The sequence below is a fragment of the Sus scrofa genome, chromosome 2, assembly GCF_000003025.6.
Source record: "Sus scrofa isolate TJ Tabasco breed Duroc chromosome 2, Sscrofa11.1, whole genome shotgun sequence".
In the NCBI taxonomy this organism is placed as follows: Eukaryota; Metazoa; Chordata; class Mammalia; order Artiodactyla; family Suidae; genus Sus; species Sus scrofa.
The window spans coordinates 18239247-18255574 of NC_010444.4; the positions used below are offsets into that span (position 1 = coordinate 18239247).

A 16328-nucleotide genomic window follows, 5' to 3' on the forward strand; every position below is an offset into this window, starting at 1 on the left:
GCGCATGCGGAAGCCGCCGGGGCCGGGCCCACGCCCTCTACTGGACGGGAGGAGTCAAGGCACCGCTGAGCGTTTCTCCTAGGCGGGCGGGAGAAGCTTAGGTTCCACAGTGAAATTCGAAGACCTGCAGCATCCCTCATAATAAAGAAACTGCAAACCTAAACACCAAGGCATTATGCGTCACTTATAAAATAGTTATAAAACTGACAAAAATTTAAAAGTTTTATTGTAATCACTATTGATGAGCATGCGACATTCTTGAAGGGCAAGTCAGCCTTATCCATCAAATGTAAAATGCTGATAATTTTCCCCAATAACCCCTCTGTATGGAGTCTCCCCTATGGATATTCTCAACAACTATTATCAAAAATATTTATTACAGCGTTGTTTCTAAGAATAGCATAAACCCAGCAACAACCAAAATAAACTATTGAAATTTTTATATTAATCAAAATAAATTATGATTAGAATAATAATGAGAGAAAGAATGTATATTGTTGGTATGGAAAGATCTCAAAGACATGTTAATATGAAAACAGTTTAAAATAGACAAGTATGCTCCCTTTTATGTAATTATATATATATGTGCAAAAACAGAAGAGAGAAAATATATAGGTAGATGCTTAACTTCAGGCATATATATCATTTTTTTCTGGAAGGAATCCAAGAAGCAATAAACAGTTTTAGAGGGATTAATTGTGGAGGTAGATATGGGGAAGAAAAACTTTCACTTTCATTTTATTTCTTTCTTCATTTCATAGTACATGATCTAGTCTTCTACTACACAGCAAAATCCCTATCATAAGACAGTGACTGGAGTCTAAAAAATTCAGTCAAATGCAGGGTAATGTTACGGAGAAGTTAATGAAATGATGCCACTGAATCTATGCAGTCTACAGATATTGGCTGCAGAATCCAAATCCATCTGGTCCCAGCTGTATCTTAGCACCATCTGGTGGAAGTTATCACTTAGAGCTTAAATATTCATGGGGATGATTCTGAGTCTAGAGACCCACTGGGGCTCCCAGAAGCAACAGAGATTCCAGGAATATTCTTGTGAGTTAATGCCTGCTTGTCACAGATCCAGGGAGATTAGGACGAGAATATTCTGAAGGCAGGAAACCCACATTCTGACTCCCCACATCAAGAGAACACTTGCTCTGCTCTCCAAATCTATATCTCCCCCCAAAAAACATTGAGAAATTTAGCATTCGTATACCACATGTGAGAAATGGATAAGTGGAGAGTATTTTCACTTTCTTCTTTGTCTTTCTCTGTATTAAAAGTATACATGTTTTGGAGTTCCCGTCGTGGCTCAGTGGTTAACGAATCTGACTGGGAACTATAAAGTTTCGGGTTCGATCCCTGACCTTGCTCAGTGGGTTAAGGATCCAGCGTTGCCGTGAGCTGTGGCATAGGTCGCAAGACTCGGTTTGGATCCCAAGTGGCTGTGGCTGTGGCATAGGCTGGCAGCAACAGCTCCGATTTGACCCCTAGCCCGGGAACCTCCACATGCTGCAGGTGCGGCCCTAAAAAGAAAAAAAAAAAAAAAAAAAAGACCTGTGTTAGGCACAGCCTTTGAAGAATCTGCTCACCTTATGCTCTTTCTATACAAATAAAAGCAAAGAAAATATGCAAGAGCAGGAAATGAAGCTGAAGTGGGAAAACTGAGTGTTGAAGCTACAAGTTGGGTATACAAGATGAGAGAATGTGGAGAACATGTAAAGCTAAGGCTTTGAGATAGGAGACTGGAAAAATTGGCTCAACATCAGTGACAACAAACAAAAAATTGGTCTGTCTTGTCCAAAGAGTGGAAAAGAAGAGTCTCTGCTGAGCATCGTTACCAGCGAGCTTTACAGCCGCGTGGGATGTAAATGAACACACCAGCGCGACCCAGGAAGCACCCCACCTGAAAAGCAACGTGAAGCATTGCCAACCCAGGTCTGTATCACCTGCCAAAAGAAACACAGATCCCCTCTGGAGGGTCATGTCCTCAACGCAAGCTGCCTACGATCCTGCCAGATAAAACCCTGACAAACGGCAGCTCATGATCATGGATTACAAAGCACATGAAGAATAAACCAGTCAGCAGAAACTACAAACAGCAGAAATTTAACCTCAGAACTACAGATAATTGCATTATGAGAAATAAATAGAACATAAGGAAGTTCCTGGTGTTCAAAGACTTAAAAGATGGAACTATAACCTTTAGAAAGAAACAAGATGATTTTTTTCCCCAAAGATCAAGAAGATGGAAAAGTACTAAATATAAAAATTGAGATGAAGGTATTCTCTTTGTGGTTCAGCAGGTACAAACCTGACTAGTACCCATGAGGATGTGGGCTCAAACCCTGACTCAATCAGTGGGTTAGGGAACCAGCACTGCGGTGAGCTGTAATGTGGGTCACAGATGTGGCTTGGGTCTAGCATTGCTGTGGCTGTGGTGTGGGCCAGCAGCTTCCATATGCTGTGGGTGTGGTGCTAAAAAGCAAAGCAAAAAAAAAAAAAATTGAGATTAAAAACTCAATGCATAAGTTAAACCATAGGTTAGACACAATGAATAAACCGAGCTATAGATCTGAATCAATTACCCAGAAATGCAGATTGAAGAGGAACAAGGAGATGGAATATAGGACAGAGAAACTGACAGAGAGAGAATAAAGAAAGAAAACCCAGAGTACATTAAGAAGGAGGGAACAGAGAAAATGCAGTAATAGCAATAGACAAGAGACAGTCCAGAATTTTCCATTATTGGACAGAGATGATCACCTATAATGGATGGACAATAATATGAACTGCAGATTTCTCATCAAAAAACAAACAAAAAAGACGTCATAAGAAAATGGTAAAAGTGCCAAAAGAAGCTAGCAGTCAATTTACAATGTATATCTCGTGAAAGCATCCTTCAAGAAAAAGAAAAAGGAATCACGTTTTTGGACAAACAGTAATAGAAAGAACTTACCATCAGTAAACCCCTCCTAACAGAATGTCTTAAAAGATGTACTTCAGGAAAAAGAACATTGAACTATAAGTACTGAGATAAAATAGAGAAGTAATGAAATGAACAAACTCATGGGTAAATCAAAACAAATACTGGCCATAAAACTATAAAAATAAAAATAATAAATTTGGAGATGAAAAACTAGGCATTTGCCCCCCCCCCCATGTTCACTGCAGCATTACTCACACTAGTCAAGATATGCAAACAACCTAAGTGTCTATGGACAAATGAATGGATAAAGGAATTGGGGTATATATGTACAGTGGAATATTACTGAGCTGTGAAAAAGAAGGAAATGCTGTCATTTACGACAATATGAATGGACTGCAAGGGCATTTTGCTAAGTGAAATAAGAGAAAAACAAATATTACATGATCTCTCTTATATGTGGAATCTAAAAAACAAAACAGAACAAACAAACCAGGCTTATAGACCCTGAGAATAGATTGGTGGTTGTCATAGGTGGGGAGTGGGGAATGGAAGAAATGGATAAAGGGGTGAAAGGTAAAAATAATTGAAAGAATTTTGCAGCAAATACCCACATATCTACCATAAAAATTATGCAATTAATATTTTACAGTACTGGTCACATATCTATTTGCTGATCCATCATTTTTTGCTACATTTCAAAATAAGTTGCAGATATCAGCAGTTACATCTGAATACTTTATTGAATGTGTATCATTATACTTTATTGAGCTTTATATAGAGCTCAATATTTTACTGTTCCTTGTTTCATATAAAATTTATGTACAATAAAGTGACATTTTATATGTTTGCTTTAAATTAAGGAATAACAATAGCTTTAGCAAGTAAAGGGGACAATTAATAGTGGAGAAAGGATGAAAAACAATGATTTTTTTTTCCTTTACACAAAAACCATAGATCACATATACTCATATAAGCACCTTTAAAAAAAAAAGAAACAAAGGAAGTTCCCGTAGTGGCGCAGTGGTTAACGAATCCAACTAGGAACCATGAGATTGCAGGTTCGATCCCTGACCTTGCTCAGTGGGTTAAGGATCTGGCGTTGCCGTGAGCTGTGGTGTAGGTTGCAGACACAGCTCGGATCCCTCGTTGTTGTGGCTCTGGCGTAGGCCGGCAGATACAGCTCCGATTCGACCCCTAGCCTGGGAACCTCCATATGCCACGGGAGCGGCCCAAGAAATGGCAAAAAGACAAAAAGAAACAAATTAGAAAGCAAATATACAATAGAAAGAATTAACAGGAGTAACTGCTTGTCGTTAAAAAAACTAATAAAACTAGCAAAATTGATTTTAAAAAAACCATTATAAAACTGACTATTCATGACAAAAATAAAAGGAGAGAGGGAAAAATTTGCCAATATCAAAAATAAAAGGGGATATTACTACAGAGAGAAAAAAGGAAAAAGCAAGTACTACTGATACACACAACAATATAAATGAACCTCAAAACATTTAAGTTGAAAAAAAAAATAACTCCGGACACAAAAAGTGAACAACCATATGATTCCTTTGGGAAATTTTATGCATGGAGCTTGAAATGAGAATAGCGGTTGCCTGTAGGGAACTGGGAGAGTTACGTAAAAGCTCGAAGGAACTTGCTGCAGTAATGGAAGTATTCAGGAGGCTCCTGGTCACAGAGACAGACGTATCTGTCACAGTCATTGACAATCTTGAGATCACAGCTGAGATCTGTCCAATTCACTGTAGGTAAACTTTACCTCAATTTCAAAAAATAATAATAATAGAAAACAATGTTTTATCTCAAGTTCAAAAGACTTGAGAGCAGTGTTAGACCTAGATGGTACTCTTACTCTCCTAGGGACTTTCCCTAAATAGAATTTTTGAAATTTATTTTTTTTTACAATGTTGTGATATTTATATGATTTAAAAGACAAAAAGCTTTAACAGCAAAATAAACAGTAAAAATTCTCCTTCCTCTCCTCGTTTCTCATCCTCCCAGTTTCCCTACCCCGTAGGCAACTACTATTCTCAGTTTCTTCTGAATTATTTTTCAGACTCTTTATGTGAAAACAAATGCCCTGAATTTTGACTGAGGGTGATGGAGTCTGAGAAAATAGGTTGCCAGACATTAAAGAACTTGTTGAGAGTTCTGTAGCCTCTTAGGACTGTTATTAGAACTCCTCACATCAGGGAGTTCCTGTTGTGGTGCAGCAGAAATGAATCCAAATAGAAACCATGAGGTTTTGGGTTCGATCCCTGGCCTTGTTCAGTGGGTTAAGGTTCCAGCATTGCCATGAGCTGTGGCATTGCTGTGAGCTGTGGTGTAGGTCACAGATGCGGCCTGGATTGGGCGTTGCTGTGGCTGTGGTGTAGGCCAGCAGCTCTATCTCTGATTGGACCCCTAGACTGGGAACTCCCAAATGCCGCGGCCCTAAAAAGACAAAAAAAAAAAAAAAAAAAAAGAAGAAAGAAAGAAAAAAGAAATGCTCACATCACAGTAACACAAGATTTTAAAGTAACTATACAGAAGAAAGAAGAAAGAAAGAAAGAAAGAGAGAGAGAGAAAGAGAGAAAGAAAGAAAGAGAGAGAGATGTTTACATTAGAACTAGAGGTTCTGTTTGACCGGGTCTTCACCCAAACCGGGGTTCTCATGAGTTTTCAAAGCACAGGTTCCAGAGGGAGAAAAAAAAAAGAAGAAGAAGAAATGACAATAACAACAGAGGCATTAACTAAAATACGAGGCAACAATATCACATGAGATGAAAATAAAGGAGTAAGAGTTAAATGTTCTAAGATCAGTTCCCACCTTAGGAGGAGGAGGAAAAATAAAATGATAAAGTAAGAATGTTAATAAATGAAGGGTATCTGGCAAAATAAATACTCTTTTCAAGACATATAAAGACCTCCTACAAGTCTGAGGCTTAACACATTTTTTTTTTTTGGTCTTTTTTTTTTTGTCCTTTTAGGGCTGCACCCATGGCATATGGAGGTTCCCAGGCTAGGGGTTGCATTGGAGCTGTAGCTGCCGGCCTACGCCACAGCCACAGCAACGCGGGATCCAAGCCGTGACTTCGATCCACACCTCAGTTCACGGCAACGCCAGATCCTTAACCCACTGAGCAAGGCCAGGGATCGAACCCGCAACCTCATGGTTCCTAGTCAGATTCGTTAGCCACTGTGCCACGACGGGAACTCCATAACACATATTTTTTAAGTGAACAGGTGAATAAATGAATGAAATAAAATGAAAAGGGGCAGCAGAAAAACATAGTCTCTTTTCTGTCTCTGGAAGTGGATGGTGAGGAGGTGATGTGTGGAGCTTCTGTAGCCATATTGAGACCATGAGGAAATGAGGTTAAGGGGGAAAGCCAACACACTAGGGATGGCAAAGTGGACAGATGAATAGAAGGTGGGTTACAAGTACTGCCTTCCCATAGATGGGCAGATGATTGAGTTGATGCCAGTTGGCCTCCTAGAGGAGGAAAGAAATGAACGCTGAGGAAGAAATGTTGTCTACCCTGTAGGTGTCTGCTCCAAGGACCCTGTAACTTGGAGCATCTGGAAGCCATCTTGCCACCACCTGAACGAAGCATGTCTGAAAATGAAGCCATGCGAAGAAATGAGAAGAGAGAACACAAAATCTGTTGGCATCATTAAACTGGTTAGAGCCATGCTTGAAACATCTGTCCTTCCCTTTCCTAGTTATGTTAATTTGATTAACCCCCCTTTTTGTTTAAATACAGCTATTTCTACCATTTGAGTCACTTATAAACAAGACAGTCTTAAGTAAAATAGCCTAGGAATTCTCATTGATTGAAAAAAGGAAACATTTCTCTATGAAGAATATTTTTCCTTGGAATTGTCAACTAGAGAGGATTTTTGCAAGGATTCTCAGAAATCACAAGGTAAGCGTCCAATCACTTTGGTGTGTGAACCTAGACCTGCATCCCAGGATTGCCAGGGAAAGTAGCCGGAGCTCAGAGAACAAATAAATGATGGGTGTTTTTCACCCACCATTTACATACACTCTGTCTCGCTTGGTTCCCTGAGAGAGAGACTTGAGAGCAGGCAGTCACCCTGGGATGCGATCTTAGGAAAAGTCACAAAGATGGGAATGCGCAAACCCGGAGAAAAGAGAAGGGTAATCCATGGGAGCATTAGGGTGCTGGCTACTGCTGAGAGCACCTGCGGCTCAGTCCAATTAGGGGCTCTCTGAGGAGCCTGCAGAATATCAGGACACTTCTATTGCTGCACAAGGGTCCAGGGCAGGGAGGAGTTCCTGTCCCCCCCTGCTCAAGGGTTGCCCCAGAAGTGTTAACTCCCTCAGAGCTCCTGGTTTGCCTGTGCCCCATGGGGTTGTGAGAGAGAAGCGTGGGACAGACTGTGGCACATGGTACGGCTGAAGTGCCTTCCAGCTATGTGCACACACTGGTGACTGGCTGCAGGAGCAGGCAGAGCAGAACGGTGAGCAGAGATGTGAGATGGGTGTCGGATAGGTCCAACCGTGCTGCAGACAGGGAGATGCATATCTGTTCAGCAGAGCACAAGCCAGCTCCACTCAAACAGATGAGCTCAGGTCAGACCCAGATCCCTGGTCCAATCAGCCTCTGCTAGGAAGCCAGCTTGGATCCCCTCCAAGGAAGAACTAGGCATCATTCTTCTGGGAATTCTTAATGGAATTCACCACATGGGTCCTTCCTGGGGCGGGGGGGGGTGTGCGTGCGGGGGTGCGAACAACAGTGACAGCATCACAACAGAGGCCCCTGGAAAGGATGCAGAGGGCTCTGAGTGAGGCCATTCTCGTTCCGACCCTCTGTAAAAGCGGCAGGCATTCCAGTAAAGCAAATCCTAGCACCAAGGTTTCCTGGAAGTGGGAAGAGAAATGAAGGCTACTTAACCCACATTGACCAAATCAGACTTTGAATCCTGGCTCAGATACTTTTAAGCTACATGACTTTGAGAACATCATTCTGTCTACTTGAGACTGTTTCCTCATCTCTAAAGTGGGGATAATAATGCCAGTTTCCCAGCATGCTTAGAGTTAGAGATGTCGCATGTAAATTACCAAGCACAGTGTCCCACGCAGACAGGTATTCAAGAAAAGACAGGGAGGAGGAATGAATGAATGAAAAGTAGAAAGAAAGAAGAAAACAAGTCCTAGAGCATGGTTTATAAAAAGTAGGAGCTCCCACTGTGGTGCAAAGAGATCAGCGGCATCTCTGGAGTGCTGGGACACAGGTTCGATCCCTAGCCCAGAACAGTGGCACAGTGGGTTAAGGATCCCCAGCTGTGGCATAGGTTGCAACTGCAACACAGATCTGATCCCTCGCCAGGGAACTCCATATGCTGCAGGGCAGCCAAAAGAAAAAAAAAAAAAAAAGAAGAAGAAGAAGAAGAAGAAAAGAAATGCTGATTTCACTGACATGATCCTAAAAGAGGAATAAGGAAAGAGACAGCTTTTTTTTTTTTTTTTTTTTTTTTTTTTTTTTTTTTTTGCCATGCCCATGGCATACAGAAGTTCCCAGACCAGGGATCGAACTCTGGTGGCCACAGCAGCCACCAGAGCCATAGCAGTGACAATGCCACACCCTTAACTGCTAGACCACCAGGGAACTCCTTGTTTTCCTAAACAGGAGTGTTAGCACCATTGAAGGTTCCTTAGCACCAGCTTTAAGGTCAGTTCAGAAAGCTCTCTGGGGCTCTGAACTGAAGCCCTGCTGAGGACAGGATGGGCAGCCCTTTCACGCTTAGGAGGGAAAGGGCAGCCTGGGTCAGCTTGTGCCCACAGCAGCCTCAGTTCAGGGCCCAGCCCTTTATCTCCCTGAACACTCAGGGCCAGCTCACTCTGGTTGGGGATCAGCAGTGAAGGCGGCTCCGTCCCAGGAAGAAGAGCATCCTGGAGCCAGAGACGCCCCTCCCGGCTCCCACCGGGGGTCTGTTCACCTTGTTCCAAGGCGGAGGCGGGTCCCAAGTCCCAGGTATGCCGTGGGCTCCCACATCCTACCCATGGGGAGAATGATCTGAACATACAGAACTAACGCCTTTCTCCTTGTACTTTGGAAATTATCACTCTTTTTTTCTTTGGGGGACATGCCTCCCTTACGTGTGTTGCTCTTTTGACTTGTTTCCTTGGCAACAAAGACAGAAGAATGAAGGCGCCCGTCAAAAGCAGGTACAGATTGTTTGTTTTCACGTCCTGGGGGGCTGAGGGCTGTGGCGAGGAGCAGTCACGACTCCTCTGTTCCGCCAATGACTCACAGCAGAGGCTTCAGGTTTCTCCCAGTTTTGTTTAATAGAAGGGGAGGGGGGTGGACCAAATGGAACCATAACCTAAGGCGTGTCTCACTGCCACCAGGAGAACAAGGAGCGGTCCTTTGTCTTCAAGGGCAGGGCCAAGAAGGGTACCTGCCTGGCAAAGGGCTCCTCCACCATCAGTCTTCACAGTGGCTGCGAGGCCCCCTCGGCTCTTGGGTCTGGCAGGAAGGGGCGTCTGCTGCCACCTGGGATTCGCTCTCAAGCACCTGCCGGACCCTCTGCATCCCTGGGAAGGGGAAGGGAGGTTCAGCACTGATGGTGGGGATGAGAAGCTCAGGCTGCTGGGCTACAGGTGCAGCCAAGGAGGGAGGGCAGAGAGAAGGATGCAGTAAGGAGGGGAGACGCCTCACCCAGGCGAAGCCGGTGCATCCTGTCGGAGAAGACCAAGCGGAACCAGCCGGGCTCTTTGCACTCGAAGGCTTTGCCAAAGGACAGCAGCACCTTGTTATCCAAAAAGCGGCGCCAGAGCAGCATCTCCTGCTCAAAGGTGGCCTCGGGCAGATACTGGGGAGATGAAAGGAGCTCAGGATGCAGACAGGACAGCTCTCCCCTTGCCTGCTGGAGGGGCTTCAAACTCCCCCCACCTGCATTACCTTCCCCAAGTTGGCCCAGATGAAGAAGCCGGCCCCACGGCTCAGAAAGGGGATCCCCAGGGCCCGGAGCTCTTCTGAGACATAAGTGTGGGCAGCCTTGAGCCGGGCGTGGTTTTCCGGCAGGTACACTTGGTTGATCCAATCTGTTTGGGTGAAAGAGAAGCCAAAAGATAAACCTCCCACCCACCCTCCACTCAGTCCTGAGAGTCTAAACACAGAAAAGAAAAAGGCCACAAGCTGCCAAGGCTGGGTGAGCTCCTCTGGCAGCTGGCTGACTGGGGGCAAGGGGTAAAACACCTTAAATCCAGACACTTGCCCTGAAGGCTCCAGGCTCCACATGCTGTCCAGGAGCCCAGACACAAAGTCCCTCAGGACACAGAGCCTAACCAACGGTGTACCCACTCACAGAGTGACACTTCCAAGTCACCCAGGCTGAGAACCAGATCCCAGTGTGGCCGCCGACAAGGTGTGGGCCTTGGGCAACTTCACCTCCACAATCCCCATCTTTTGAACTGACCTTTGTTTTTGGTGCCCAGTTTAATGAATTTTAACACACACACACAGATTTGTGTGACATTCACAAAAGGCAGGATACTGGAAGGTTCCCTCACCCCAAAGAGCACCCTCGTGCCGTGAAAAGCCACATCATCCCCTTCCCTGCGCAACCACTGCTCTGTTCTCCATCCTTGTACATTTGTCTCTTTCAAAATGTCACATAAGGAGTTCCTGGTTGTGGCGCAGCAGAAACGAATCCAACTAGGAACCATGAGGGTGCAGGTTCGATCCCTGGCCTTGCTCAGTGGGTTAAAGATCCCATGTTGCCGTGAGCTGTGGTGTTAGGTCGCAGAGCCAGTTCAGACCCCGTGTTGCTGTGGCTGTGGCGTAGGCCAGCGGCTGTAGCTTGTTTTGACCCCTGGCCTGGGAGCTTCCCTATGCCGTGGGTGTGACCCTAAAAAGCAAAAAAATAAAAAGGTCACATAAGTAGAAAATCACACAGCAATGATGTAACTTTTGATACTGGCTTCCTTCCCTCAGTACAATGCCTTTGAGATGGGTCTGTGCTCTCATGGATTTTATTGCAGAGTGGTATTGTATTGTGTGGACAAACCATAGTTTGTTTCTCCATCCCTCTGTTTGGATCGGATTGTTTCCAGTTTGGGGTGAGCATCAATAAAACAGCTATAAACATTCATGGAGAGGTTTTTGTGTGTCTTTAAGGGCACATATTTAGGATTCAGATTCCAGGGCCATTTGGTAATTGTGTGTTTAATTTCATAAGCACCTGCCAAATTATTTTCCAAAGTGACTGTTCCCCCTCCCATTCCCACCGGCAGCAAATGGGAGCTCCAGGTGCTCCACATCCTTAGCAACACTTGACACTATCACTACCATTTGAAATTTAGCTGTTACGCAGGTGTGTAGAACCGGGTCCTCATTTTCCTCCTTTAGAAAATCATGGGCGAAAGACAGGAACACCTGCTTCCTAGGAGTCTGGGGAGGGACAAATGAGACGATGCATTGAAAGCATCTTGCAGGGTTCAGTGAATGACAGCAATTAGAGGTAACCTTTGCTACTAAGCTCCCTAGCTGAACCCAGGAACAGAACAGATCTATGCACAGAGAAGTACTTCCATTATAACAATCTTCTCTTAGTAGCTTCTGCTCTTTTTCAAGTGCTCACAGCTAATAATTATGAGTTCACATGGACTAAGTGCCTATTTTTTCTTTTTTTCGTCTTTTTAGAGCCTCACTCACAGCACATGGAAGTTCCTAGGATAGGGGTAAAGTCAGAGCTGCAGTTGCCAGCCTATACCACAGCCAGAGCAACGCCAGATCCGAGCCTCATCTGTGACCTACACCACAGCTCATGGCAGCGCCAGATCCTTAATGCACTGGACAAGGCCTGGAATCGAACCCGAGTCCTCGTGGATACTGGTCAGCTTCGTGATGCTGAGCCACGACGGGAACTCTGATTAAGTGGCTCTTAGGCTCCAGGTGCTATTCTAATTGAATGACAAATGATGCTAACCCTACAAGACAAGACCATTATGATCCCTGTTTTGCAGAAGAGGAAACGGAGGCTCGAGGAGGTGAAGGAAGAGGCCACATGGCCAGGAAGTGACCGAGTGGGGACTGAACCCACTCTGGGCCCAGAGACGGCACTCTCAAACACCACCCGAAATTCATCTCACGGGAGAAGCCTCCATGACCTCTGGCTTGTCCCAGCCTGACCACAACCCTCCCCCATCCTCAGGTGGCCAGGCCCAGGCAGTCACCACGGTCCCGGAACAGCTGTGCCATCTGGTACTGGACCAAGCCACTGAGGCTGTGATAGCGGCAGAGGGAGGCCACCGCAGTGGCGACGTCCCGGTTTTCTGTGTACAGCGTGCCGAAGCGGATCCCAGACATCCCGAAGTCCTGCGGGAGAAAGGCACGCTGGGCAGTGGCCAGACCTCAGATGGAGCTGGCTCCTCCCACCTTTCTGCCCTCCCGCCTCCCTGACACCCCTAAGACCAGCCAGGAACCCACCTTGCTGGCCGCCCACATCACATGAGTCCTCTGGGAGTCAGGGAGCCTGCGGAGAGCACAGTGTGGGAACAGAGGCAACACAGACCCGCCGGAGCTCCCATGCTTGGTTGAACAAATGAGGAGATGGATGGATGAATCTGATTTTATCTCTGGAAGCGCCAGTTCCTATACATCCTTTAGAGTGGGAGTCAGTCAACTACAGTTTGCAGGCTAAATCCAGCCTGCTCCCTCTTAGGAAGCTTTATGGGAACACGATCTTGCTCTTCCCCATAATACTGTCCATGGCAGAGCTGAATGAGCGACCATTTAATGCGTGAAGCCTAAAATATTTGTCATCTGATCCAAAAATATCTGCAGGGGACACCAGAAGTATTTGCTGAATGAATGAATGAGTGCATGAATGAGTGGATGAAAATGGAGCCCCTCTGGAGATGAGGAAATAGCGGAGGAGGCCCGTTTTCCGCCCGCCCCCCGCCCCAGCCTTCCCTCAAGGAATCCTAAGCAGCCCCCAGCCTACCCTTTAGAAACCACTGATGAGCCCAGCCTCCCATCTCCACAGCAGGGGACTGACAGCAGGATCAGCCAGAAGGAATAGGAATCGCCCTGGGGCCGGCCATGCCCAGTGGGCTGAGCCTCAGAGGGGCCACAGCTCCAGAGGGGAGGGGTGCAGGCAGCCAGCTCACCTTTCCAGGCTCAGGACACTGTGGAACTCAACCGACTTCTCAAACACCGAAAGCAGGTAGATCTCATCCACTATCACGTGCAGCTCATGCCTGGAGGCCAGGGGCGGGGTGGGGGGGTGGGAGATGGGGGAGAAGAGCTTGGTTTGCAGCCAAATGCATCCCCCAGGGTGGAATGGCAGTGAATCAGACATCCAGAAGGATCCTGAGTCCGGGGTTACCAAACTTGGGTTTTCCAAGAACACTTTTGTCTATTTTTTTCAAACAAACCAGAAGCCACATACACAAAGCAGATGACAGTGAGGCTTTGGAAGAGCTGTGGTGTCAGGGGCAGAGCCCTCAGGCACCTCCATGAAAAGTCACGGAAGATGGCCCAGATTCATGTCTGGCTCCACCCGACTCTAAGGCTCAGTAAACTGGGGACAATGACAGGATCTGCCCCTATTAGATCCCTGGGAGGATCACAGGAGATAGACCGGGCAGGGTGCTTAGCAGGGCCCTGGCCCTAGAGAGGGCAGTGTGTGACCGCCGCTGCTACACAGAGAAAGAGAGAGAGATCTAGCATCCCACCGACCCACCCCCACTCTACTGCCAGGAGGGGCCGAAGCAGGCAGAAACCCACAGTGGGGTAAAGAGCGTGACAGGCCCTGCACCCATGCTCACATCAGAACCCTGATCTGTCACACGCTTTGTGGGGTGAACGTGGGGCACCTCACCTCTTGGCAAAGTCCAGGTACTCCTGCAGCTCCCCCAGGGAGTAGACGTCACCCAGGGGGTTGTGGGGGTTGATGAGGATGAGGCCTTTGACTTTTACACCCTGCAACCATCAATGGGGCAGGAGACCCTCAGCTCCTCCCCAAAGCCACAGCCACAGGGTCCCATGGACGGGCTGGGGGCTGGACAGGATCCCAGGGAACTGTGTTCACCACCCATCATGAAACAAACAAGGGCAAAGAATTATATCGGCAGCGTCGTGTCAGCAGTGAAAGAAAACAAACGCAGCGAACAAAGCTCAGAGGGAAAAATGCCCGATGCTAGGAGAGGTTGCCTTTGTTGGGAGACGTATGGGTGGGGGTTTGTGCTTTTAAAATTCCCACGGTGGACATGTATGGTTTTTATGACCCAAGTTAAAAAAAATTGATAGATTTTTGAAACGTGAACTGAACAGGAAACACTGGGGGCGGCTGGTCTCTGCCTTTCTTCTGGTAGCCTCAGAGCCCCTCGGATGAGGGGATCCCCCTCCTCAAACCACCAGAGAGACTGGTGAACCACAGATATCTAAGCCCCATGCTTGACCCACCCGATCAGAATCGGGTGAAGTGGGGGCAGTACTTTTAATCAAGTGCTTTGGTTGATTCTTTGTTCACTGAGGTCTCTGATTTTCTCTAGCGGGAAGACCCTCCAAGGGTAGGCACCTGCTTGACCCCCAGGATGGTTCCATGCCACCACCCAATCCCCCCATCCCCACCACGGAGTGCCAACCTTACTCCCAGGAGATCAACCACAGGAAGGGCTGGGGGCGGTCCGTGCCTTCTTCAGACCCACCCACTTCCAGTTTTGTTGGTTTTTTGTTTTTTGTTTTTCTTTTTAAGGCCACACCCAAGGCATATGGAAGTTCCCAGGTTAGGGGTTGAATCGGAGCTACAGCTGCCAGCCTATGCCATAGTCACAGCAACGCCAGACGCAAGTTGCATCTGCGACTTACACCACAACTCATGGCAACCCGGATCCTTAGCCCACTGAGCGAGGCCAGGGATCGAACTCGCATCCTGTGGATACCAGTCGGGTTCGTTATTGCTGGGCCACAATGGGAACTCCCTAGCCTTGGGTTTAATTTGATCCCCAGACCTCAGAATTAGCTCCTTGCAAGGCCATCTCCAGCTTCTCCACTGTGAGCTGGAAGGGACGTGTCTCCAGCCCAGTGACCTGGAAAAAAGAGCCGCAAAAGCTACCAGGCAAATTCAGTGCCCCTCACCCCGACCCCCAGACCTGAACTCTAGGACCCTCTCCTCTCCCTGTCATCTCCAGCCTCCTTAGAACAGTCCCTGAAAAACATGGGCACCGGGGGGATGGCGAGTGTCACTCCCCTTTCAGGGCCACCTGCCCCAGCACAGCAGGGACACCCTCATCACTCTTAGGCCCCCTGAGGTCCCAAGGCTCCCATGCTGAGATCCTCTCTGCCCCATTCACACCCCGCCCCTTCAGTGTGGTCTCCCTGGGCTGCCCTTGGCTTCTACGATCGCTCCAGGGATCCCGGAGCTGGGAGATCGGGAGCCCCAAGGCACCCAGACGAGGGCAGCCCTGGCCGACAGAAGGCTCCACTCTCCTTTCAGCCGTAACCCCAGCGCCCTCAGCAGGGACTTCCTCTCATGTCCACCCTCAAATTCAGATGCAGGCAAGTCCTGGCCTCCAGGAAGGGCCCAGGAGCTCTTTACCTCACTGTCCAGATAGACGCAGACCAGCCGGACACCGCCGTAGAGACACACATGCTGCGTGATGGATCCGTAGTAAGGGGCAGGGATCAGGAAGGCCTCTGGGGGCAGCAGAGAGCTGGTCACCCTCGGCCCTACCGCCCAGACCCCTGTCCGCGGACTCCACCCCTCTCCCCAAGCCTTCAGTGTCTTTGGGGAACATTCCAGGAACATATGCTCCCTCTTTCAACTCCCCCCCTTTTTTTTTTCCCTTTCTTTCTTTCTTCTTCTTCTTTTTTTTTTTTTTTTTTTTTTTTTTGGTCTTTTTAAGGAATCATATGGAAGTTCACATAGAAGTTCCCAGGCTAGGGGTCAAACTGGAGCTGCAGCTGCCGGCCTACACCACAGCCACAGCAACGTGGGATCCAAGCCACATCTGCAACCTACACCGCAGCTCACGGCAATGCAGGATCCTTAACCCACTGAGGGAGGCCAGGGATGGAATCCGCATCCTCATGGATACTAATCAGGTTCTTAACCCGCTGAGCCACAGTGGGAATCTAAACTCCCAAAACTCTTTCTAAAGCCTGGATACTTTGGAATCAGCTCTTTTTCTAATAATGAGTAGCTAACATTTACTGAGCACTTACAACACGTGGGGATCTGTGCTAAATATATATTTTTTTCATCTCATTTGATTCTCGCAATCACTCTGTAAGTACAGTTACTATCCTAACTTCACAGATGAGGAAACTGTGACTCTGACTCCTCGGGATCACCCCACTTGGAACCATGAGTCAGAGCTGCAGGGTGATGATCCAGGTTCGACAAATGGAAAACCTGGACAACA

At 47.1% G+C, this 16328-nt stretch overlaps 1 protein-coding gene across 4 annotated transcripts in view; it reads right to left on the reverse strand.

Moving 5' to 3' along the window:
- Positions 1–16328, reverse strand: part of ACCS (1-aminocyclopropane-1-carboxylate synthase homolog (inactive)) — a 27965-nt gene continuing 11637 nt past the window's right edge. For 3 of the 4 annotated variants that reach the window (XM_013994392.2, XM_005660977.3, XM_021083161.1), the window contains 9 exons: positions 15503–15600; positions 14916–14993; positions 13784–13884; positions 13071–13160; positions 12388–12433; positions 12135–12276; positions 9859–10001; positions 9616–9769; positions 9224–9491 (listed from right to left, as the gene is read on the reverse strand). In XM_013994392.2, the coding sequence (XP_013849846.1) occupies positions 9382–9491; positions 9616–9769; positions 9859–10001; positions 12135–12276; positions 12388–12433; positions 13071–13160; positions 13784–13884; positions 14916–14993; positions 15503–15600 (962 nt within the window). In that variant the 3' untranslated portion in view covers positions 9224–9381. Of the gene's footprint in view, positions 79–9223; positions 9492–9615; positions 9770–9858; positions 10002–12134; positions 12277–12387; positions 12434–13070; positions 13161–13783; positions 13885–14915; positions 14994–15502; positions 15601–16328 lie in introns of those variants that run through there. The other variant, XM_021083160.1, reaches the window with a different exon arrangement.